Source organism: Typopeltis vanoorti, chromosome 20 (genome assembly GCF_054136105.1).
Source record: "Typopeltis vanoorti isolate ZY-2024b chromosome 20, IOZ_Tvanoo_1.0, whole genome shotgun sequence".
NCBI classification, from domain to species: domain Eukaryota; kingdom Metazoa; phylum Arthropoda; class Arachnida; order Uropygi; family Thelyphonidae; genus Typopeltis; species Typopeltis vanoorti.
In genome coordinates this window covers 13,417,867-13,445,513 of record NC_143568.1, presented here as the reverse complement: position 1 = coordinate 13,445,513, position 27,647 = coordinate 13,417,867, and the positions used below count along the sequence as shown (strand labels likewise).

Sequence of the window (27,647 nt, the reverse complement as noted above, 5' to 3'; positions counted from 1 at the left end):
AGAGAGGAGTACTGTTTGTCATTAGCAATATCAGATTTGCAGTTAACTGAAGGATCACTGATATTCAGAAGGAAGAGAATAAGTGAAAGAACAGAGCCTTGTGGGATGCTATCATACTAATAATGGCATCTAATATTGTTGATGATGTTTATATCCAAACTTTAAAAATCCATTCAACATGATGTAATGAGTGTGATGGTGAATGGATTTTAATTCCCTGTCAAAAGCAACTTGAAATTCCCTTAACTTTTCCATTAAATTGTTTAAAGGCGAGTTAAAAGCTGATCCCCTGTTGATCACTTGCAGAACTTACATTAGAAATTGATCTAGAAGATATAGAAGTTGATCATTAGCAGTTATCTATCTCCATTACCACAGAAGTGAATGAGATGAAACTAGTCAGAAATTTGATGGTTAAAATTTGCAGCCCTTCTTAGGAATGGATTGAACATGAGCTAATTTACAGACTATAGCATAGATACCAGGGAAAAGGGGGAAGAGGGAATTTAAATAATAATAATAATAATATAGAACATGAGTAAACTGGGTGCAAGTCTTCAAAATAGCAGAGAAATGTCACAGAAGGTTTTTTTGTAGTAGAAAACTTTTTCAAGTTATAAATTTAAATTAAAAATTGCCTAAAAATTATATCCATGTTTAATCCGTTATCTAAGTGTAAACATGGTTGGATGTGAAGTATCTTCACAATTAAGTTACATGTATATAGAAGATGATGACTTCACATCAATTGCTTTAGTATCCCATAATGCAGAGCACACTGAATTTCAGACATGTATAATGCTATGCATTATGGAAAGGGCCACTACCCAGCTCAGTTTTGACTTTTATTGAGGTCTCATCAGCAGGAGCAAGACCTAGAAGAGATACAAAGGTTGAACAAATACAACTATCTCCTCCAGAGTATTTTAATAATAAGATGATACACCTTTTGCCTACTTGTATAAGGGAAATATATGACTACTGCATTTATTCAACCTTTATATATATGTATATATGGTGTGGGAGCCAAACCCAGGGCCACTATCCAGTCTTCAATAAAGGTCAAAAGTGGGCTGGATAGTGGCCCTTCCCATAATACATAGCATTATGCACATTCAAAAGGGAGGGATGTTTTGCATTATGGGATACCATGACAACTGATGTCAAGTCATTAGCCTCTACATAAAGTAGCCTAGTCATGAAGATACCTAATGTACAAACTTGGTTCACTTACACTTGGATAAGGATTAAACAAGAAAATAATTTCTGGGCAAGTTTAAAAGGTTTTGGTAAATTACAAAAAAAATTTAAAGGGAGCACAGAATGCTGTGTATCTGGAATGGGCAGATATTGATTCAGACAGGTATTTGATGAAGGATCATCTCAAGACAAGAACTTAAGGAAAAGTAAGTAGCCAGGAGATTAACTTTTCTATGGATAATACAAGAAAACCATCAGAGTGCAAAAAAACAAGTTGGATGCAGGACTGGACAAAAGTTATGGCTAACAGCTTAGAAAAGAGATCAGAAAGCATGAGTGACAAGTGGCTATATCAATTTCCTTCTTTTAGACCTTTCAAAATCAATTTTGTTCTTAATTTCCTGAACTCATTTTAGGTTTTAGTGCAAGAAGAAAAGGACAATGGAGATTGTGATGTAAGCTAATTCCAGTATGCTTGAATTTTACAGTTGTACAGCTATAAAATGACAAAAGCAAGGCCAAACAAAAATCTGACCTTGCTCAGCATGGAGAGAACACTGATCACAGTATCCTCTGGTAAAATACCTTTTACATTAGTGTCAGATTGATTTTTTAAAGAAAGTACTGAAGCAATTCTATGACCCAAACTTAAATCAAAATGATTGTCCATCCACCATCAAGATTTGTTGGAGTGACATCCTCATAAATAGCAAGCAACAACATTCTTCCCTTCATCTTTCCCCATCTCTTTTAATATAATTACCTGTCATGCAATCATATTTATCTAAATTTTGTTATTTTTTTTGTGCTTAAAAATTACTTTAATTCTTTGCTTTAATTGCAGTCTCTTTTTATTTTGTAATTAGGCATATGATGGCACTCTGGCACATGGCTCAGCTCTGTAATAATGAAAATTATTATTATTATTACACAGGTATCTCCGCTGAGTCAAAAGATTCATCATGGGAGATCCATTATTCACATAATACCTCTCCTTAAATTCATTAACTGATAAGCACTGAACGACCTCTTGCAAACCATTCCACCCTCCACGCAAAAAATATAGTCCAATATAGTCTCTTGCTAAACACACTCTTACACAACTGATAACCTCCCCCCCTTGTTCTCTCCCTTCTTGCCATCTACTGAAAAAAATCTTCAGTGTCAATCCTATAAAATCCCTTTAATAACTTAAATGCTTCTATCATGCCTCCTCTTTTTTGCCTATGAGCTAAATTTTGTATCAGCTACAAACCATCAATCTATTCTCATAGGGAGAATTCCATAGAACTGCCACAATTTTTATCACTTGTCTCTGTAAATTAAAGATACCAAGAAATTATATTCTTGGTTTAATCCTTTATCCAAGCATAAGCAAACAAAGTTTGTGCCTGAAGTATCTTCAGGACTGGGCAACTCGTATACAAAGCCTAATGACTTCACATCACTTGCCTTAGTATCCCATAATGCAAAGCACATATCCTTTCAGACATGTTAATACTATGCATTATGGGAAGGGTCAGTTGGTATCACCTCTGGATCTGGCTCCCATTGATGAGTCTGGGTAGTTACCCTTCCCATAATGTATAGTATTATACATGTCTGAAAGGATATATACTTTGCATTATGGGATACTACAGCAAGTGATGTGAAGTCATTAGCTTTTGTATATGAGTTGCCCAGTCCTGAAGATACTTCAGGCACAAACTTTGTTTGCTTATGCTTGGAAAAAGGATTAAACCAAGAAAATCATTTCTTGGCATCTTTAATTCATAGTTATAACCAAATGAAAAAACTTCCAATATCACTGGTCTCTGGTTCCTCTCCATAACTTCTTCATCCCCACAGAATCTGACAGTCCAAATCTGTGCACAGTAATCCAGATATGACCTTATTAAAGGTCAACATATAAGGTCAACAATAACCTCTCTATCCATCCCTTGCTTATCAATGTGTTCTTCAACAACCATGCAATCTGATGTGCTGTTTTGGTTAACTTCATACTATACCATCTAAACTTCGAGTCCCTGGCCTCATTCAGTTTCCCAGTTCAGTTCCATCAACACACAGCCTGTGATCTCTTCCTCAAGTGCATCTTACACTCGGCCACATTAAACTAGCAGCCATTTATCTTTGTCCATACTACTAATCTGTTTAAGTCTTCCTGCAGGATCTCTGCATCAACTTCATTTACCATTGTGCTTCCCAGTTTATCATCGTCAGCAAACAACTGAATACTTGTCTTCTCCTGGACTCCTCCATAAACCAGTTTTTGATATCTGTCCTTCAGCCACCCTCTAATCCAAATCAACAAATTCATATCTATTCCCCATTTGCTCTAATTTATGCAATAGAGTTCTATGTATAATATTGTCTAATGTTTTTGCAAAGTCTCAATATCACTGAGTAGCCATTTCACTTATCTAACTCCACTATCACTTGATTATAAAAAGTAAGTATTTTACTAAAGCAAGAGCTGCCCTCCATTTCTTCACAAAACCATGTTGTCCCTTATAGAATATCATATACTTATTCACCCAGTCCTGACCAATTTCTCCAACATCACTCCTGAGATGCCGATTGGCCTATAATTTGTTACTTCTGTCTTGGAACTTCCTTTATGCAGTGGAACTATTTTGCCTTCTTTCCACTCCACTGGAATTCTCAGTATACTGAGACAAAATAAACAGCTGGGTCGGAGGAGCAAATAATTCCCTTGCACATTCTTTTAATACATGGGACAGTATGCCCATTTAATCCCATGGCTGAATTCAAATTAAGGTTGTGCATTTTAAGCACCTTCATTTCTTCAACTTTTATTCTCTTATCAGCCAATATCACATTTGGCAATGCAATGTCACCACCTAGATGGTACACCCCTGTGAAATTCTCACTTAGTAATTCAACTATTTGGTTTAGTTTTGTTACCAAAAGTCATCCTTCCATAGTCATTCCTCCTTTTACTTGCCACATAGCTAAAGAACTCTTTAGGATTTCTTTTGGTCTCATCAAGTAATGGTAATTGGGACAGACTGGGAGGAAGAATGGGTAGGGAAGGTAGTTCCATTTCCTTCCCTACCTGTGACCATTCCTCCTCCCAATCTGTCCCCATAGTTGAACCTCCTTCCATCATAACTATTTGACCTGTACTCACCGTGTTAATTTGCAAGTGCATGTTGTGTACATTCTCCCTTATACCTTGTGGATTATAGTTACAGCCAATTACATATTTAGTCCTGTTGGCCTCTATCTCACACCAGATAGCTCCAAATGAACTGCCCTCTGAATCCCTATTCCCCTGATGCACTTCTACTCTTTTTGGCTTTAATTCCTCTGCTATCATTAGAGCCCCCCCCCCCACATCCTGTTCCTTCTGTCCTCTCTGAAGACACTATATCTCTTGCATTCTATTCCTACGGCCATATCATCCTCGGATAACCACGTCTCACTAATGCCTATAACTTTTGGCCACGTCATGCTAACCAATACCTCAAATTCCCCGCACTTATTTTGAATACTTTTTGCATTAGTATACATAAACAGCAATACCCTCCTTCATCCCACAACCACCCTTACATCTTGTGTTACTCAGCCCATTGAAGTTAAGAACCAGGGTGCTACACTGTGCATCATGTGATCACTCTCCTACTTTCTAACCTCTAGGTTTCCATACTCACTTGCATCCTCCCAAAGCATTTTAATTTCCCTGACCCTGTACTTCAGAACTCACTGAACATTCTCTCAAGACTCCTGACACCTAATCCATTTAGATGCAAGCTATCCACCTTATATAAATCCTCCCTTCCATCAAACTCATAAAAAAAAAAAAAAAAAAAGGCAATCCATTCTACCACCCTCCAAGCAAAAAGTCTAGTCCTAACACTCTTGCTATCCATCTTGCACAATTTATACAAGTGCCCTCATTCTCTCCAATCCTACGATGTACTGGAGAAAAAAATATATATATCTATATATTTAGTGTCAATCCTATAAAAATCCTTTAATAGCTTACGTGCTGAGACAGAATAACATTCAGTAATCTCAAAACTGTTGCTAAAAAATAAGATTACAAGTCGACCAGAATAAAATCAAATACAAAAGCATGTTTAAACAACAATCAAGAGGGAAATGGCCAATTTACTATTGAAATTTTAAAATGCCATTTCCTTCAAATATTGAGATAATGAATGATGCAAAAGCATCTGTAGTCTAGTCAGTATTGACAATGTTGTCCTCTGATTGGAAAAAAGTTTACATCTCATCTAGGATTCAAAGAACCTTTATTAGAGCTTTTCAAATGAAGCTGAGTTGGCTACTCTCATACTGTGGTGAGGGTTTTTTCCTCCAGGAAACTCAGATTTTTTGATCTTGCAAAACAGGCACACAGTCAGAAGATTGGTTGGTTGATTAGGGGTTTACTGAAGCAAGGACAGCAAAGGTCATACTTCACCAAGCCAAAGGTTACAGCAGCACTCAAAGTAATAATAAACAATAATAAAGAGATAAATTAGTAAATATCATATTATGTACAAAAAGAAAATTAAGTTAATCTAGTATCTACATACAAATAAAATATATAATCAAACGTTTGTATAAATTATTTTTCAAAAAGTTAAAAACACCGTGCAATTTGTCCGAGTTTGATAAGATCTGACTGAGGGTATGTGGCTCAGACAGATTAGGAAAAATTCATTTCTTCTCTAGTGAAGTGTTGGCACTCCACCAGAACATGACGAATGGTGACTGATGCCCTACCTATATATACATATAGGTAGGGTATCAGTCTCCAGTAAATACAAATGCGAGAGATGACTGTGATCTATGTGGATCCTACAAAAAATAACTTCCTCTCTTCTGTTTCTATGTTGGCTAGACTACCAGTACTTAATTTCAAGATGAATCTCATGCAATTTATTCGTAAGTGCTTCCAGCCAAGATGAGTGACACTGGTCTATTAGATTTGATCTTATAAACTGTCTGTAGTCTATATACAGGACTGACAAACAGTATGTAGAAAAGTTACAAGCTGCAGTCTCATTTCCCTCAATTCCAATGTGGCTGGAAATCAAGCACAACTGAATATCAAAATTTGTATAGAAATTTGGGCCTTAAAATTTGTACAACAGTTGTAGAACCTTGAAAAGTACTGGATGTAGATTGTACAAAGATGAAATGACCTGTATAGAATTCAATAGGTTTGTATATATCATACACTTTGGATAGCAGTTTTCTTTCACATGCACAAGCACAAGAATTGCATGCAACTCTGTTGTATAATTACTGCAATGAAGTGAGATGTGATTGAATATGATAAAGTCAAGAAATACAGCAGCAAAACCAATAGAGGGCTTCAGATCCTGAACAATCAGTATATATGGGAAGGAAATCAGAGCTGCTCTGTGTGCATTAAATAACCTCATGCAGATGGATAATGGAGTGCAACTTTCTTAGCTGGAACAGTGACAGGTTGCAGGATGGAATGAAAACCTGCCATGGAAGAATGCTGTTATGTTTGATATAGGTAATGTTGTCAACATTCACACCAATTACTTGCATAATTGCTTTAACACTCATACAAAAGTGATGGCAGTCTAACATGCATGATATCCAGCCTCCCAATGTAGAAAAAATATACTAATACATGTAGGATGCTATGGAAGAGACTATTTTAAAGGCATAGTTAAAAGATGAATGTTTCATCTAAACGATGGACAGTTCTGTTGCTTCAACACAAAGATTTTGAGAAGTGATGTGCAAAAGGCACCAGTAGCCACTCTGGCGTGTTAAACTGCAGACTTGAGACTAATAAATCCAGCTTTGAATATAAAAGTGCATGATAAAGACAAAGCAAGGACAATTAATCAACATCCTGTTCACAGCAAAGGATACAGTGTGAAGCAGATTCATTGCTCTCTTGCACTTTTCTCTTAGTTGATGAATGTGTACAAGGAATGTAAATTTTCTGTCAAATATGATGACTCCCAAGAACTTGGCTTCTGTTGCTACTAGAATAATACTTTATCCAACACAAGGTCTTAATACAAGGTCTGGATGAAGAGTGCATTTTCAGCAGAAGCATACACAGATACTTTTCACTGCTGAAAAACCTGTACTGATTACTGAAAGCAAAAGAAAGACATCAAATTGTTGTTAAAGTTGTCGTTCATATCACAAAAGTGACAGTAAAATGTGAAGTCATCAACTTTGCCTATTGCATTACCTACAGTGGGAAGAAGCTGTTCAGTAATTGAGTTAACAGCAAAGAGTGTCGCATTTAAAATAGAGCCTTTGGGAACAACTACTTCTTGATTCAGTTTGTGTTTTCTTTTGTTTATGGTTCACAATGAAGGATGAATTTATATAAATTATAAAAATATAAAAATTCAAAAATATAAATTATTCATAAACAATAACTTAATAAGAAAGACAAATAATAAAATTCACAAAAACAAGAAAGAAATGATCCAGTCTTTAATTTGTCTTTGCAAGTTAAATGCATTTTTTTAAATAATAGTACTAAAAAGCATTTTCATTAGAAAATGTTCAAGTATTTAATTACGCTGAGCTAATTCATGTTTGGAAATGTAAAAATGAGCTTAGGACAATATTATATTACAATTGCTCACCTACTTAAGGCAAGCAATTATACTAATTTTCCAACATTTTTACCCCTTAAGGGGTAAAAGTGTTCACAGAATAAGATGTACTACAGTAATCAGATTGTGCCAATTTCAATTTGTGTTTATAATTGCCAGTTTATTTTGTTAATGAAATTATACTGTGAGAAAAGCAATTTTTTATTTTTTTCTAAATAAGTTACTGTCTATTACACATGTTGTGCTTACTGTATATACATGTAAGATTAATACTGAAGTAAATGAATGCTTTGATTTGATTATAAAATTAATTTATTAGAAATGATAAATGGAAGAAGTTTAGTCCACAGTAGATTTCAATGGTAAACAGAGTGTTGGGAAAAAAAAAGTCTAATCTTTAAAGTTGGATTTTTCAAAAGCAGCCCAAAAAAGCTTGATGGATGTTCTCAATTTGTACAGGTATGAAAAAATCGTGATTTTTTTTTATTATTATTATTAATATTTGCATGAATAAGGAGGACTAAACCAAGACTAATAACTGTAATTTAATTTAAATGTATTCACGATATGAAAGACTTACTTGTTTTCTCGCATGCTTGAAGTGTACGAGATTTACTGTTTTCAAGTAAACCACCATAACTGTAAATGTAATGGTGGATCATTTTTCTCACTTCATAACTGAAATAAAAACCGGAAATGTGACATAGTGGAGCATGCATGGAGTAAAAAGAACACTAACACTGCTTAATAATGCTGAAAAAGAAATGGGAGGAATTCTTGGAACTCAACAGTGATTTATGAAGTCTTTCATACAGAAAGAAAAATGTTTAAAAATTATCAATTATGTTATGACAATGGCAACAGGACAACTGGTGGGGGAAGAAGATATGGCCAGTTGTGCTTTTAATAACTCTTTGTTTTTGCTTAGTATCACATACAAACAAAAATAAAGTTATAAACCATAAAGGAGATAAAATGATAGAAGAAAGTGAAGATGACTGGTTTACGTCTTGACTTTTAGAGAAACCAGCAACTAAAATTGCAAATGTTCTGGTGATTCTTCAAAAGGACTATAGTGTTCGAATTAAAAGTTTCAGATCCAAACGTTTTACTGCCAAATCACTAGAAATAAACTTTTCTAATAAATCAAATAACTTGACAGTGAATGAGATGATATTTAAAAAAAAAAAAAAAAAAACCTGTAAATTATGAAAAGAAAACGATATACAGTGGGTGATCGGTTAACGAACAGTTCGGACTGCAAACAAATCGGACAAAGAACACTTTCGCAAAAGATTTTTATGTTCGGATAACAAATACCTCACAGAACATACACAAAAAGAAGCAACGCTGTGTGTAAGATTTCTAGAACTGTATTTTACTGCCATCTATGAACAGTTTCTGGAACGAGACTTTGACAGTTGTATACATAACCTTTTTGTGCGCTAGTTGATTTCTGTTCTCTGAATTTCTGTAAGTGCTTTTCTGAACTTTTTATTTAAAAAAAAAAACTGATAATATTACGGGGCCTAAAAAGAGTGGAGTGTCAAGAACTGTGCTCACCATAGAAACCAAGCAAGAGATAATAGCCAAGGTAGAGAGTGGGCAGAAGATGCCTGATGTTGCTAGGCAGTATGGCCTGAACAGGTCTAGTAGGCACAATCTTAGCTAAGAAGGATATAATCAAGAAGACTCAAGCAGCTAAAGGAGTAACGAAAATCACATCTGAGAAACAAAGATGTGCCATCTATGAAAAAATGGAGAGATTGCTTTTAGGCAAAAGGCATAAAAGAAAGGGAAATGAAAAGAGATGTAACTAGTATGACTATCATTCAAGAGAAGGCTAGAGAAATTTTTGAACAACTGAAGAAACAAACTCCACATTCGTCACGAGGAGATAGAATTCGAGGCTACCACTGGATGGTTTGCAAAGTTTAGAAGGAAATCTGGCATTAAACATGTGGTAATGCACGGTGAGTCTGTTAGTGCAAATAAAGAAGAAGCTGAGAAGTTCTGTCTCAAATTTCAAGAATTCATTAAAAAAGAAGGATATTGTCCACAACAAATTTTCAATTGTGATGAAACTGGTTTATTTTGGAAGCGCATGCCGAACTGTACCTACATCATGAAAGATGAGAAAAATATTCCTGGGCATAAACCCATGAAAAACCGATTGATGTTACTTTTGGGAGCTAACGCTAGTGGTGATATGAAGCTTAAACCGCTTCTTGTCTATCACTCTGAGAACCGTAGAGCATTCAACAAAAATTCCATAATTAAAGAAAGACTGCCAGTGATATGGAGATCGAATGAAATAGCATGGGTCATGCAGGTTCTTTTCAAAGAATGGCTGTTTAAAGTTTGTGCCCCAAGCATCAAGGATTACCTTCAACGAATGAATTGCCATTGAAAGCACTGTTGCTATTGGACAATGCACCAGGACACCCAAAAGACCTTGAAGATAATTTGCTGGAAGACTTTCCCTGGCTGACAGTTCAGTTTCTGCCACCAAATACCACTTCGTTGATTCAGCCAATCGATTAGAAGGTTATTGCGGGTTTCAAGAAATTGTACACTCGCGCGCTATTTCATCGGTGTTTTGAAGCATGCCAGTTCTCTTCAACAATGACATTAAAAATGTTATGGAAAGAAAAATTTTATATTCTTGAAGCTATCCGGCTCATTCAAAAGGTGTGCTCAGAAGTCACTCAAATGACAGTTGAATTCTGCTTGGCGAAAGCTATGTCCATCCTGCATTCAGGGAGAGAGAGATGATGTCCCTGAAATTATGGATGAAATTGTAACAACTGCTAGAGATCTGGAATTGGAGGTGAATGAAGATGACATTGAAGAGCTCATAATGGAACATGAAAATGATCTGACGAGAAGAACTCTAAGAACTCTTGAATGAAGAACACCAAGAAACTCGGCGAGATGTGTTTTCTTCTGAAAAAGAGGAAGACGAAAGAGGACCAATGCCGACACCTGCTATTAAAGATCTTTTGAAGAAGTGGGAGGATGTCAGAACAACGATCTTAGAATGGCACCCAAACCAGGTTGAGGTCAATAGGCTTGGGGATCTCTACAACGACAATGCTATTAATCACTTCCGAAAAACCCTGAAGAAGTGAGAAAAGCAACTGACATTGGACAGATTCTTTAACGCCCCACAAACGGAAAAAAAAACATGACTGATAAAAATGCAAGACTGTGTATATATGTATTATTGTTATTATAAATAAACCTAGTAAGAAATTATAATTTTTTATTTATTTTTTTGGGTCTCCAGAACGAATTAATCAAATTCCCATAAAAATCTATGGTAAATCGATGAGCAGCTAACAAACAATTCGGGTAGCGAACATCATCTTTGAACGGATTATGTTCGTTAACCGATCATCCTTTGTATTTTGAATGCATTTCGAAGAAAGCTGAAAATTCAGTTGTTGCCACTTGTCTCTGCCAAATCTCCAGTAGCAAGTGGGTTTTTGGAGCCCTGCTCTAAGAGCTAAGTTATAGAGGTCTTTTAATATGCCATATCTCCAGGCTGTGTCATAAGTTTCTGTGATGTCAAAGAACACTGAAACCAGATGTTCCAGTTTCAGAAATGTCTCTCTTATATCTGTTTCTAAACAGACAAAATGGTCCAGTGTTGAACAATGCCTATGAAAACCACATTGGGTATGGGAGAGAAGATCACTGCTTTCAAAATACCAGAGAAGTCTGCATTTACCATTTTCTCCAAAATCTTACAAAGACAGCTGGTCAGAGCAGTAGGTCAGTAATTATTTGATTGTGTTGGATCCTCTTCTATTTTTGGGATGGAATTAACAACTAGCTTATGAAAAGAATCTGAAAATTTTGCCATAAGTATTCTGTGTATAGGAAAAGCAGTAGATCCACAGACGATGATGGAAGATGCTTTATCATCTCATAATGGATATCATTAGAACCCACTGCACTGGGAGTAAGAATGCAAAACAGCTCTATTTAGTTCCTCCTTAACAAATGGTTGACTGTAAGGCTCTAGTCTAGTCTGATAGAAAAGCTTAGCTGCTGTTTTCTTGTTCATTGTTTCAGTATTAAAAATTCAGGAGGATATGAGGGAGTTGGTGAGATACTAGCAGTTATCTGCAGACACTTTGACAGAGTTAAAGCAGAACTTTCTCCTGTGGGAGAAAGTTCTGCTTTAACACATCAACAATAATCAGCAATAACACATCCATTATAGATTAAAGTAGAAATGGTGTTTCATATCTACCTTTCATTTTCTGGATTTTATCCCATACAATTTTTGCACTGGTTCTCTGATTAATCAATGACACAAATTGGATCCAAGACTGTTTTTGACTCTGAGATCTAACATAACATGCTCTGGAACGAGCAGGTTTGAAGGTAACAATTAATAGTTGACCCACTGAAGCAATTTAAACATTTAAGGTTTAAACTGCTTCAGTGGGTCATCCAAATTTCATGTAGTAGGGTATCTATGAGATACAACCAATGTTCTTGTTGGGCATATCTTGTATTATCTTGATCTTTTTTTTTCTGCTTGGCACTCTGGATTACACCAAGGTTTTGGACAGAGTGGAAATCAAGACAATGTTTATGGAGCTGTGGCTGTTAGTGCCTCATTACTGTAACAAGAAATCCCATGTTCCTGGCTTTGCAGGAAAGAATTTCTGAATGTAGATGTTCTCTTCAACATCCTACTATTGCAAAATACAAGTGGGTAGGCATATGAAAGAATGTATGGACTACTGTTAAGAAGGGAGAGTTCATGATTGTCAAGTACTCACGCTATGATACAACCTCATCCATTTGTGTTTGCACTACCTCCACAAAGTGTTATGTCCATTTAAGTTGCCTCATGAGAGGTATGGGCTCAAGAGGTTTGTAGTCTAAGATTATCAAGTTCATTCTCATTAAACTCATTATCCCCAATGATAAATAAATGGGATACACTGTAACAAGAAATTCTAAGGATATATGAACTGCTACTGCTTCCAGAGTAGTATTAAGCTGGATGTGGTGAAAAGAGAGTATCATATTGGCAATATTAGCATAAACAGAAACTTGCATTACAAAACACCAATAAGTCAAGAAAAGCATTCCGAGGACTTAAAAGTGGAAAGTTTCTTGCAATGGAAGGCAAGTTATTTGAATGTGTTAGGTTTGCATAAAGATGGCTGCTGTGTTTCACATGAAATGTTACATTTCAAAGCATTTAATTTAATTTAATTACAGAAGCATTGTTGCTAAAGATTCAAATCTATTGCATGTTAAAGGTGAGTAGCCGATTGCATAAATACCGCTGATAATTAAAACTTAAATGCATTCGTTTTTATAAATAATGTGAACAATTATAAATTATAATTGAAAAGCTGTCGAGGCTAGCTGGTGAACGGACGTGCTATGAGAGATCCTGAGAGATTTGTGTTTTTTGTTGATTTATTGATGTTTTGGATTCAATTTAATGGACTTAAGTGTGTAATTTTGGTATATTATTGGAGCTTTATTAGCGTGGTTAGTGTACTAAAGTGTTTTATAACATAATCTATGTCGGGAAGTCGCCGCTAGATGAATTCGTAATGTGTAGTGTTCGTGCAAGCTCCAGATAAGACAAGTATCATTTTCAGTTATCGATACAAATTACTTAATATTGTGTAGTTTTGTTTTGTTTGCCTTGCGTATTTTAGTGCGTCTATTTTTGGTGTGTTATAACGTATAATTTGACAAAACACGTTGAAATAAGTATGGCACCTGTGCGAAGGAAAATGGCGGCCAGTAATGAAGGTTCGCCATCGTTATCAAAGAACGGTAGCATAAAAGAAATGAGTCAGTGTACTAGCTGTGAAATGTACGCTTTGCGGAGTGCGGTCGGAGTGTGGTTAGATGATAATAAAGGATTGAATGTGTGTAGAAAATGTAGGGAGAATGAGGAATTGAAGTGTATTTCGGATCGTGAGTGTGATATTTTTGTCAACCTTCAGAATGAAGGAAATAGGGATATGACAAGAAACGGCAAGGTTGTACATGAAAATTGTGAGAGTGTGAATGTAGAAAGTGTGAATGATAGTATAAATGGTTTCTCAGAGAACAAAAAAGATGAGATAGATGCATTGAGTGAGATCGCGTTGTTGAATAGTGCGATAGAAAGAGCAAAACAGCAGCTAGAGTGCATGAACAAAAGTAGACTGAATGAACCAACCAATAATAAAAGGTATGACAGGAAAAATAGACGTATGAATGTGAACATGAAGAAAATGAAGGATAGAGTGCTGTATGGAGACTCGTTAGTACGAGGTGTGTTAGTAGAGGATTTGACAAAATCGTACCAACCTGGTGCGACCATAAAGGACGTAACTGAGTCTATTAGAGAGCAAAAGGAAAGGGTGAAAGAAATGATTGTTGTGGCAGGTACGAATGATTTGAAAGGAGATAAAATGGAAATGATAGAAGACCTGAATGAATTGTTTGAGGTAGCAAAAGAAAAGAGTGAGAGAGTTAGAATGATTAGTCTTTTGCCATGGTATGACAGTGAAATGTTTAAAAGGAGGGCTATAATTGCGAATGACTTTATGCGTGGGTTATGTATGACGCGTGGTGTGGAATTTGTGGATGTGTGGAGTGAGTTTGATGGGCGAAAGGATCTATATAAGATGGATGGCTTGCATTTGAATGGTTACGGTGTAAGAGGACTTGAGAAAGTGTTGCTGAATGTAGTGGATGTGCAAATTCAGGGAAACTAGATTTGTTAAGGGGGGGGGAGTAGAGATACAGTCCTTATGGAGGCAGTTGAATGTAAGAATGAATATAATATGCCAGAGCAAATAAGGACAACAAATCTGAGTGGGATAGTTAATATAAGGCATCAAGGTAGGGTTGGGGCTAATCATCATCATCATCATCATCAAATTCCTGCCATGTACCCTCAAGGGGTGTACAGGATATGACAGTACTACATGAAAAATTACATCATTATTACTAACTTCCTATCTACAATTTTCCTCCAAATCAGTCTGTTACTTGTCAAGACTCCAACATTATCAGATCGTATATTTCTATCATCTAAGGCACTTTGTACCGTATCAATCCACCTATATCTTGGTCTTCCTCTGGGTCGTTTTCCTGCCAACCTGGCAGAGAACACTTGTTTTGCTAATCTTTCCTCTCCCATTCTATTTAAGTGACCATACCATCTGAGATTAGCTCTGCTAACGCATTCCTGGATGCTGACAATGTCAAGTTCTTTCCTAATATCCTCATTTTTAATATGATATTGCCATTGATGCCATCTGTTCACGCCTCTAATCTTTCTCAGGACTCTCATATCTGCGGTCTCTAGTCTTTGGTCAAGTGTTTTACTTCTGACCCAGCTCTCAGATCCATAAGTTAAAATTGGTTTGAACACTGTCTTGTATACAGCTAATTTAGTGTTCCGACTAATTTCTTTCTTATTCCATATGAATTTATTCAATTGACTTCCCACCATACCAGCTTTGCTGATTCTGTTGTCTATTTCTATATTTAGTTTACCATCTTCAGTAAAAATTGTGCCTAAGTAGCTGAAATGTTTTACTTGTTCCACAGGTTCTCCATTCACAACACAGTTGACATTTTCAATGATTCTGCCTATTTTCATCGTCTTTGTCTTTTTATTGCTGACCTTCATACCATATCTATTACAACAGCTATTCAATTTAGTCAGAGAATCTTGCAGACTTGTAGCGGATTTATTTAGAAGTATAACATCATCCGCATAAAGCAAAGAGCTGACATTAACATCTCCAATTTTGATATCAGGTTTAATACCACATTCCTTCAAAATGTGATCCATATAAATAATGAATAACAGAGGGGATAATGTACATCCTTGTCTCACACCAGATTTAACATTAAACCATCTTCCTGTACTTCCTTCAATTCTAACTGCTGACTCACAACTCAAATAAAGACTAAGTATTGCTTGATATAATGCCCCATTGACACCATATAACTGCAGCGTATTGAATAGCTTCTCTCTTGGCACCTTGTCATATGCCTTTTCCAAATCGACAAAACTTAAATACAGATCTTTGTTATATTCCCATGCTTTCTCGACTATTTGTCGTAAAGTGAAGATCTGATCCTGACAGCCTCTATTTGGCCTGAATCCAGCTTGTTCTTCACCAAGCTTTTCTTCCACAATTCTTCTCAACCGTTTCTCAAGTATACTTGCATAGATCTTGCCAGGAACACTCAGTAGGGAAATACCTCTGTAATTCTCACATTCAGTTTTATTTCCCTTTTTTATATATGGGTACTATGAGAGCTCTACTCCAATCATCGGGAATTTGTCCCTCTGTCCAGGCTTTCTGAACTATGCAATGCAGCCACTGTAAGACTCTTATACCACCATACTTCAGCATTTCTGGTCGAATATCATCTACTCCTGCTGCCTTTCCACATTTCAAGCCTTTGATGGCTTTTTCTACTTCAAGTATGGATATGTATTCCTGACTGTATGCCTGTTGTGTGTTTTTTACCACTGTGCTATCACTGCTTGATAGCACAGTGGTAATGCTTTCATTTAGCAATTTTTCGAAGTAATTACTCCATACTTCAAGGATATCTTTTTCTCCTGTTTTCATTTCACCTTTATCATCTGTAATTCCTTTTACAGCACTCTTTCCTCCATTCCTAAGCTTCTTCAACAACCTCCAGAATATTTTGCCACCTTCTTGATATTTATTTTCTATATTCTTGCCAAAGTCCTCCCATGACTTTTGTTTAGCAAGTTTTACACACTGTTTAGCTTTCTTACATTTGTCTCTGTATTCTGTAAGAGTAAAAGCTGACTTATTTGCCAGGAACTTTTGATATGCTTTCTTCTTTTCCTTCACTGCCTCTTTAACTTCCTGTGTCCACCAGGGAGTTCTGATTTTTTTATCCTTGCACACAACCTCACCACATGCCTCTCTGGCAGAATCAATCAATGTTTCCTTCAGAGTTTGCCACTGAATCTCCAAGGTTTGATTCCTGTTCTCAAACTCTTTCATTTTCTTTTCAATAATATTTCTGTATTTTAGTCTACAGTTCACATCTGAGAGCTGCTCAACTTTTATTCGCTTTAAAACTTTCTTACATGTTATTCTTTTCAATATGAAATTCAAGGTTGGGGCTAATGGGGGTCTTAAATTCATGTACACTAATACTAGGAGTATTAGGAACAAGAAGGAAGAGTTTTTGGCCATGGTTGGCACTTCCAGACCACAGGTTATAGGTATTAGTGAAACATGGCTGACTGTAGATGATATAACTAGTGGGATTGAATGTGATGGGTATAGTGTGTTCAGGAATGACAGAGAGAATAAAATGGGGGGAGGAGTATTGTTGATGATAGCTGATGAGCTCCAGCCAAGGAGAATAGAAGTTGAATTGCAGGATAGAGAAAAGAGCACATTTGAGGCCATTTGGTGTGAGATTGTGGCTAGCAGAACTAAATATACAATTGGGTGCTGCTATAGACCAGGTGATGGAAAAGATGGTGGTGACAGTATGCACAAGCAAATAGAAGAAATGGGTGGAAGGAGGGTGATTATTATGGGAGATTTCAACTATGGTCGCATTGATTGGAGTGAGGAGAGGACACACGGGAGGAAGGAACTGGATTTTATGCGGTTATTAAGGGAAAAGCTATCTGCGACAGCATGTAATGGAAAATACTAGGCGTCAGAGAGTGCTTGACCTAGTAATTACATCTGAGGATTTGGCTGTAACAAATATGACCACATTGCCACCAATCGGTGAGAGTGATCATAGGGTCTTAACTTGGGAGGTGGCTAACGGTGGAGAATTTTCAATTAAGACAGGGTACATGTGGAATTATCGGGCTGGAAAGTATGATAAGCTTAGGAGTTTGATTGGTTCAGTGCCATGGCATGTACAACCAAGGACTAGAAGTTGATAGTGCATGGGAGGTAGTTAAGAAGTGCTTGCATGAAGCAATGGCTGACTGTATACCTAGAGTCCGAATAATAAATCAAGTAGAGGTTAAATGGATGAATAACACCATTAAGCTTGAGTTGCAAAAAAAGAAACAACTATGGAGGGAATTTAAGGAGAAGGGTGACCGGCAGGCACATGAACGGTATAAAGCGCAGGCCAGAAGGGTGACGAGTGTGGTAAGAAAAGCAAAAAAGGATTACGAAAGAACATTGGCCATGCAGGCTAAAGAGAATCCTAAACAGTTTTTTAGATATGTAGCAAGTAAAAGGAAAAATGTACATGGCAGATTGATTTTAAAGAATGCCGATGGTAGGGAGGTAACTGAATCAGTTGAGATAGTTGAGTTACTGAGTGAGCACTTTGCAAAAGTATATCATCCAGGTGGTGACATTGCAGAAACGAATAAACCAGTAGATTATACGGGAATTGTGGTTAATGAAGTGGAGGTGAGTAGTCTATTGCATAACCTCAATGTCAATACATCTGTGGGATTGGATGGTATACCAGCTCGTGTTGTACGAGAAGCAGCTAAAGAATTGTCAGTACCCTTGACCATTTTGTTTAATTTGAGTCTCGGGTCTGGGTTAGTCCCGAGCGGGTGGAAAGAGGGGAAAATAGTTCCACTGCATAAAGGTGGTTCCAAGACTGCTGTTGTAAATTACCGACCGATTAGCATATCAGGAATCATTGTCAAGGTCTTAGAGAAATTAGTCAAGAAAAGAATACAGGATTGGATAGATGAAAATGGGATATTGTATGGGGGACAACATGGTTTTGTGAAGGGTAGATCATGCCTCAGTAACTTGCTCACGTTTTATAACACAGTGACGGCTGAATTGGATAGGGGTAATGGGTTTACAGTGATACTACTGGACCTTGCCAAGGCCTTTGATAGGATACCACATGGAACCCTAATCAGTAAACTGGAGCAGATGGGTATAGATATAGGGTTGGTGAGATGGATAAGAGGGTGGTTGAAGGAGAGATATCAAAGAGTGGTTTATTCAGGAGTGGAGTCTAAAAGACATCTTGTGACTAGTGGAGTGCCACAGGGCTCTGTTCTTGGACCACTGCTTTTCAATTTGTTCATCAATGATATTGGAAAAGATCTGAGAGGAAGTGTTCACTTGTTTGCTGATGATGCAAAGTTGGGTAGAGCAATTGTGAGTGCACAGGATGTCAAAATTTTACAGGATGATTTGGATAGTTTGGAGGACTGGGCTAGGAAAAATGGATGTCAATTTAATGTGGCAAAGTGTAAGGTTATGCACTTTGGGGTGAAAAGAATAGCAGCAGTATATCGCATTGGTGGAACCATACTCCAGGAGATTGATGAGGCCAGGGATTTGGGAGTGTTGGTGGATAGGGAATTGAAGTTTAGGGGGCACATTGCAAAAGTAACTAAAATAGCTCACCAAATCACTTGGCTTCTGAAAAATACTTTAACATGCAGAGACGAACAAGTTGTTGTTCCTCTGTATCGAGCCTTGATAAGACCCCATCTGGACTTCTGTGCCCAGCTATGGGCACCAGGGTTTCTTCGTGATGGGGAGGAAGTGGAGAGGGTCCAGAGACGAGTGACGATGATAGCAGGTCTGTGGAATGAACCTTTGAATGAGAATAGGTTGAAGATTTGTGGGTTGCAGAAATTGGACGATAGGCGAAGGAGGGGTGATATGATTGAGACATTCAAATTACTGAAGGGTTTTTATAAGATTGATCCAGAAGATATTTTTGAAAATATGACTGGTGATGGGAGGACTAGGGGCCATGCATGGAAGCTGGGCAAGAGCGTGGTTGACAAGGGTGTTAGAGCTAGGTTCTTTACTTGGAGAGTGGTAAATGAGTGGAATAAGCTTCCAGAGTCTGTTGTGGGTGCTACGACCGTGAATGAGTTCAAGGCAAGGTATGATAGATACTGTGTGAATGTTGAATAGTTGTTCTTGACATGTTAGGGCCTCCCTCGATGAGTCTGTCGACTCCTTGGAGTTTCCCGGAACAATAATAATAATAATAATGTATACTAAGGATTTAATTATAAACATCGATTTAGTTTTTTCCTGAAAAACTTTTAGTTTCTGAAAATCCCCACATAACTCGCACCACAATTTTTAACTTTAATTTTTGGGGAAAAGTGCAAGTTATTATTACTATTATTACTATTATTACGGGCAACTCCAGGGAGTCATTAGACTCATCGAGGGAGGCCCCAAATCATATTCATCACAACTATCTGACATTCATACAGTATCTATCATACCTCGCCTTAAACTCATTCACTGTCACAGCATCCACTACAGACTCAGGGAGCGCATTCCACTCATTCACTACTCTAAAAGTAAAGAACCCAGCTCTAACACCTTTACTAACCACACTTTTGCCCAGTTTCCATGGATGTCCCCTAGTCCTCCCACAACCAGCCCTGTTCTCAAAAATATCTTCTGAATTAATTTTATAGAAACCCTTCAGTAATTTGAATGTCTCAATCATATCTCCCCTCCTCCGCCTATCAACCAATTTTTGCAACCCACAAATCCTCAACCTGTTCTCATACGGTTCATTCCACAGACCTGCTATCATCTTGGTCACTTGCCTCTGGATCCTCTCCACCTCCTCCCCATCAAGAAGAAACCTAGGTGACCAAATCTGAGCACAGTAGTCTAGATGGGGTCTTATCAAGGCTCGATAGAGAGGAACAATAACCTGCTTGTCTCTGCTTGTCAACGTATTCTTCAGCAACCAAGTGATTTGATGAGCTATTTTGGTCACTTTTGCAATGTGTCCCCTAAATTTCAATTCCTTATCCACCAACACTCCTAAATCTCGTGCCTCATCAATTTCCTGGAGCAGGGTTCCACCAATGCAGTAAACTGCCGCCAATCTTTTCATCCCAAAATGCATAACCTTACATTTTGCCACATTAAACTGACATCCATTCTCCTTAGCCCAGACCTCCAATCTATCCAAATCATCCTGCAAAATTTTGACGTCATCTGCATTCACTATTGCCCTACCCAACTTCGCATCATCCGCAAACAAATGTACTGTTCCTCTCAGATCATTTCCTATATCATTTATGAACAAATTAAACAGCAGTGGTCCAAGAACAGATCCTTGTGGCACACCACTAGTCACAGGCCGTCTTGTGGACTCTACTCCCGAGTAAACCACTCTCTGATATCTCTCCGTCAACCACCCTCCTATCCATCTCACCAACCCTATGTCCATTCCCATATGCTGCAATTTACTGATTAGAATTCCATGTGGAATCCTGTCAAAGGCCTTGGCAAGGTCCAGTAGAATCACCGTAAACCCATTACCCTTATCCAGTTCAGCCGTCACTGTGTTATAATACGTGAGCAAGTTACTGTTATATTCAAGTTATATTCAAGTAAATATGGTAATCATCTTTAAAAATGCAGTTAACTGGCTGCAATCGGTCATTGAGACTAACACATAAGGAAGAGAGAATAACAAATGATGTAGCTTTATCTTCCAAAATTCTCAAAGTTAAAATACAAATATACAAGACAATCATTAAACCTACTGTTTTGTATGAAGATAAAGAACCTGCAGATCTTTGACAATAACCTTAGAGAGGTCTTTGAACCTATAAACAGTAATGGTAAATAGAGAAGACAAGAGCTATATTAACTCTATAGATCTCTACCATGAACTCAAGAATTTGGAGTTTGCAAATTGAAAGAGCTTGGACATACAGAAATAATATGTGAGGAAAGAATATTTAAATAAGCTTTAAGATGAGGTCTGATGAAAAGTAACCTATCAAACCACACTGAAATCACATTGGGAGGATAACATCCAAAAGACATGACTGTGATGGGAATCCATGATTGAACAGGAAGAGCTCAAGGACAGAAAAAAAAAAAAAAAGTGGAAGAATGTACTTGAAGCAAAGAACCTTAGAGGTTCAATAAGGATAAATATTTAACATAATAATAAATATACACAATGATTTTTTTAAATGTAAATTTAATAAAAACATAAAAAGTAATATTTAATGAGAGCAATGTGAACAAAGCTGCTGGACTGAGTTAGTTTAATCAAGTTGTTCCCCTAATACATTTTTAAAATATACCATACAAATATCATTAACATGCAATAACAGAATCAAACTAACTGGTTACTGATTGTCACCTGATTAATTATTAAGCTTCAAACCACTTTTTTGAAATGTAGATGCATGAATGACAGCTAACCAATTCCAGCCTGATGATTACAAATATATTGCTGAGTGCTTCTAATATTTCTGAAATATAACCAAATCTGACACAATCATAATGTGTATGAGGGTTGTTTGAAAAATTTGGTAAATTTCCAATAGACAGCAACACAATTCATTCATTCATAACAGTGTATCATCCTTTTCATGACCCATGGCAAAATTTTAGCCATGTGCATGCATAGTTCTCATTTGCAAAACATTTAAAATGACTGTATTTACATTTTTCATAAAAATGAGAAAAATGAGTTTCGTGCAGTGATAAAACACTTTTATTTGAAGAAGTGGATGCCCACGCAGATCAAATCTGAGTTAGATGCAGTTCATGGGGACTCTAAACCCACATTAAAGACTATTTATTTTTGGATAAATGAGTTCAAACATGGTCGTAAGTCCATCAAAGATAAAGTACGTTCCGGACGCCTGACTGAGGTCACTATGAAGGAAATGATTGACAAAATCCATGGTATCTTTACAGAAGACCGTCGAGTAAAAATGCGTGAGATTGCCGAGATTGTAGGCATCTCAACTGTGTGTATAATATCCTGCACGAAAAATTGCACATGAAAAAGCTGAGTGTGCAATAGGTGCCACGATTATTGACTGTCGATCAAAAACCCATGTGGAAATACATTTCAGTGCAGTGTTTGCCGATGTTTAATCGCAATTCGCAGGATTTTTTGCGTTGATTCGTGACTGTAGACGAAACTTGGATCCACCACTACACACCTGAGTCCAAGCACCAGTCAAAACAGTGGACAATGCCTGGTGAAAGAGCACCGAAAAAAGCAAAGATGGTTTTTCCAACTGGGAAAGTGATGGCCATTGTTTTTGGGATTCCCAAGGAATTATCATGATAGACTATTTGGAAAAGGGTAAGACAATAACAGGAGTCTTTTATGCATCATTGCTGGACTGTTTAAAAGAAGAACTGAAGAAAAAAATGGCCAAGATTGGCACACAAAAAAGTGCTCTTTCAACAAGACAACGCACCATACCACACATCGGCCATCACAATGGCAAATTGCACAAATTGAGGTTAGAATTGGTTCCACATCCACAGTATTCTCCGGACTTAACCCTGTGTGACTTCTTCTTGTTCCCAAACTTAAAAATTTGGCTTGGCGGGAAAACATTTTCTTAGAATGAGGATGTCATCAAGGCTGTCAATGACTATTTTGCACAATTTGACAAATCCTACTTTTTAGATGGGATGAAAAAATTGGAAACTCACTGGAAAATGTGTAGACCTCAATGGAGACTATGTTGAGAAATAAAGGTGATTTTTTCAAAAAAATGTGTTTAACTTATTTTTTTACCAAATTTTTCAAATAACCCTCGTATGTTAATATCTAAATTTCTGAATAAAATGTGTATTTACTGTAGGCCATGAAAATTCTTTTACAGGTCAAATGCAAATACCAACCTCCAATTGGAGAGTGCTATATCAGATTATCATGAATCAGCAATAATAAATATTAAATATTAATAATATATTGCAGAATAAGTTGCACACAATTCAAAAGAATTATAAACAGGATTAAATGCACCACAAGTCATCTACAGTTCTTTTTTCAGGGTTTTAAAATCTAGAAACAAACAAAAAGTGATTTAAATATTATATTTAAAGTTCAACTATTACTTAAACATTTCATTTTTCCTTTAATAAATCTTTCAATTAAACAAATTAAAATTAGTATTTTTTTTTTTTTTGAGCCCATACATGAGAGGTTGGTTAATCATCAACCTCTTATACTATACGTTGGTTAATCTACCTATAGTATAATGGTGCCAATAGAACAACTATTACACAATGCAAAAAAAAAACAGCCTACCTGACATCCTTTGTTTCATTCTTTATTTCTTCTGAAATAAAAATAAAATTATTCCCATTTATTTTTAAAATGTTAAATTTTATATCTGAATTACCATTTAAAGCAAACAAATTATATCTGATATAAAAAAAAAAAACATGGATTAGATGAAGACTTTAAATGTAATGCAATATATTTTGTTTCCTACAACTTTTTTTTTTGCAAAGTGAAACATAAGTAATCAATTTAGCCTCTTCAAGAAAAATAAATCACTATAAAGAATTTCAAAATGTGTATGCTGTATTTCAAGATTTTATTTGTACACTAACTTTCTCTGTACAAAAAATATTTCTTTGAGCCAAAGAGCCAACAAACAGTGATATAATTAAATCAAATCATCTGAAGTTTAATATTCCTATTGCTTTTCAGCATACTTTGTAACAAAATTTCTAACTAGACAATCCCTGCTAGCAATGAAGCACTGTTGTGATACAGGTTTTGTGGCTTTTCAGTGTTAGGGAAACGGGAAGGGGTGAAACACACACACACACACACACATATATATATATATATATATATTACTTTCAAATTTTATTAAACAAGATATGCAACAATGAAACTATCAACAAAAAAATATCCAGGAGGAGTTGACTGATGAGTCCATTTCAGCACAGAGGCAGAAAAAGTAGTCATAAAACAAATTTGGAAAGGCAACTGGAGTGAATGATATTCAACCAGAAATGTTCAAATATTAAAATATAAAAATTTTAGTGTACAGTTTAGGAGGTGCTAGTCAGAAAGTGAAATTCCGGTTGATCAAAGTAGAGCTCTCATAGTGCTCTCTATAAAAAGGGAAATAAAACAAGGTGGACCTTACATCAGTTTTTCTAATAAATACTATAGCTAAAATTTATGCAAGCAAACTTGAGAAGGGGCTAAAAAATCCATTGAAATGTAAGTCAGAAAATAATAGTCTGGGTTCAGAACAAGGAATATCAAGGCACGATTTTAAGATAAAAGTTGAGAAACCATGAGACTAACATGGATTTGCATTTAATTTTGTACACTGGGAAAGACATATGATAATGGCACCAAAAGAAAAACTATTCAAAAAAAAAAAAAAAAGATATATATATATATATATATATCCACTCTATATATATATAAAAAAATAAGCCGAAATTTGAAACGTTTTCATGTCACGTTTTTTTATCTGGCATATAACATATATTTTTAACACATATTGGTGTGAGTAGTGTAATTATTTTTTATATAAAAAATTTAAGGAAAATAATATATATATATATATATATTTTTTTTTTTTAAATAGAAAAATATTAAATGTTGCACTATTTTTATAGATATTTTTAATTATATAAGACAAAGTTAATATTGAATAAAAATGGCTGTTTTCAAGTCTTAGCAAGTAGTGCAAAATGAGGACAACTTGGAAGTAGTGCAGCAACAACAAGATGACTCGCAGCAAAGGTGGAGCAAGCTCCGAGCATCTGATCCAAAAATAACCAGCTTACCAGCCCGGAACTGAGGGGGCAGAGCCCCCCCCCCTAGTGTATGTGTGTGTATATATATATATATATATACAGGGTGTTCGGGATAAATTTGACAGTTTCGTAAGGAAAAAGAAAATCTTCTTTGTATCTATTAAATTTAATGAATTGACAAAAAAACATTACAGGCAGAGTTAATTACAATACTATCAACAAGATTTACTCAAAATAACCACCATTAGCATCGATCACAGCTTCAATTCTGCTTCGGAACCTCGAACAAGCTGATGCTACAGTCTCCCTGGGAAGGGCCGCAAAAACTGTTTTAATTTTATCCATTAACTGGGCTTTTGTATTACTGGAAGTGCGATTGGTGTCTTTTTCAACTGCGCCCCATACAAAATAATCCATGGGGTTAAGGTCTGGGGAGTTTGGAGGCCAAACATTTGGACTGGTGAAGTCGTAGAAATTTTCAGACAACCATTTTTGACTTTTCCCAGAGGTGTGGCAAGGGGCCGAATCCTGCTGCCATACATACGGCCTACCATTGGCTACCCTTGTTATCCAGGGCTTGACTACAGTTAGCAACTCCACGAACAAAGCCCGAATTCCAATGCCAGGGTTCTTCAACACCTGTTCCTGCAGATTTGCGAGGAATTCTGCTGTACGAACGCAATCAGATCGCCTGCTAGGGATCTTTCTTCTTGCTACATCCTCGTAGTCACCATTGCAAGTCTCTAGTTCATGCCTGATTGTTTTTACTGTATTCAGGGAGCATTGGGCAGCAGTCGTAATATCCTTATTTTGATGGCGGGCACGAATCATCATGATACAAGTTATTCTCTTCCATGATTCAGGTGGGTTCCAGCTATCCATCCTTTCTGACATCTTGTATATGAATGAAGAAGGGTCCAAACTTTTAAATGAAGAGAAGTGTGTGTTAATACATGTAACTTACGGAAAAATATAATTAATTATAAATATGTCAAATTTATCCCGAACACCCTGTATATGGTATAAATGGAACATTAAATAATGCAATAAACAGCCTATATGTGGGTCAGCAGTCAGAACAAGGATGTACAAGAGAAGTTTCAATTAAAATCAGACATAAGCCAAACATGCATGTTAACTCCACTGTCATTCATCATCTACAGATAGCATTATGAAAGAAAGTGAGATTAAATTATCAAAATTAGAGATATTAAACTTGGTTTTTTCTTTGTTATAATCCTGGGTTGTATGGGGTGTATGGAGAGGTAGCACTTAAGTATTGATGTCAGCTGCTGATCTCAGGGTCAGGATGTTGGGCTCTGGTCCTCACATACACTCAACTCTCACTTATGGCTCCAAGAAGTTGGTAGTGCACACCAGCAGCTACACCCCGGTAAACCGCCTCAGCTGGCGGACTAAACTAAGTGAGGGTATCAGAATATAGAAGGCTGTAAATAGGGAATGTCACCCTTTATGTGAACCAAGTCTGGAATGGCCAAGATGGCAGAAGAATCAACACTGACTGATCAATGGCATCAAGGGCATGACAGCAAGATGTGCAGCACATCGAGGGCACACTCCTGACATCTAAGGGACTTGTGGCCAGCCGTCATGGAAGAGATCGGAGCCTCACCACGTATTTATCCATTGTCAACCATGAAACACACCATGTCACAATATGAAGTTAGAGATGTGGTTGAGACCCCTGTAACCATCAGCTCTTATAGCTACAGGGAAGAAGAGCTTGAAACTGGGAATTGTAAGACAAGAACTACTAAGGAAGTGTATGAAGATAATATCCCAAACCCTCCAGGGAGGATATTCTCAGATGTCCCTTGTCTGAAAACCAGGAGCAATCTCTTGAAAATAGTAACATGGAATGTCAGAACGCTCTACGAGACAGGCAAATTAGGTAACCTACTCCAGGAATTAGAAGTGATGAAGGCTGATATTGCAGGTATCAGTGAAGTGAGATGGACAGATACAGGCATAATAAGAAGAAAAAATCACACTATAATCTACTCTGGCAGTGACTTGCACCTTAATGGAGTAGCGCTTGTCCTAAGTAATAGAATTGCAAAATCTCTACAGGGATATTGGCCCATAAATGACAAAATCATAACAGCCAAAATAACTGCACAACCATTCAACCTGTATATTATCCAAGCATATGCGCCAACCCAAGATCACCCAGATGAAGAGTTGGAACAATTTTATGAAGACATCCAAACTGCAATTTCCAGTGCTAAGTCAGATGATGTTATTATAATGATGGGCGACCTAGATGCAAAAGTGGGCTCAG

General features: G+C 36.6%; 1 protein-coding gene across 2 annotated transcripts in view; it reads right to left on the bottom strand.

Moving 5' to 3' along the window:
• Sec71 (ADP ribosylation factor guanine nucleotide exchange factor Sec71) overlaps positions 1-27,647 on the bottom strand; it is a 581,865-nt gene that overhangs the window by 529,994 nt on the left and 24,224 nt on the right. For both annotated transcript variants that reach the window (XM_090410617.1, XM_090410618.1), the window contains exon 2: positions 23,865-23,895. In XM_090410617.1, coding sequence (XP_090266743.1) covers positions 23,865-23,895 — 31 coding nt within the window. The remainder of the gene's footprint in view (positions 1-23,864; positions 23,896-27,647) is intronic.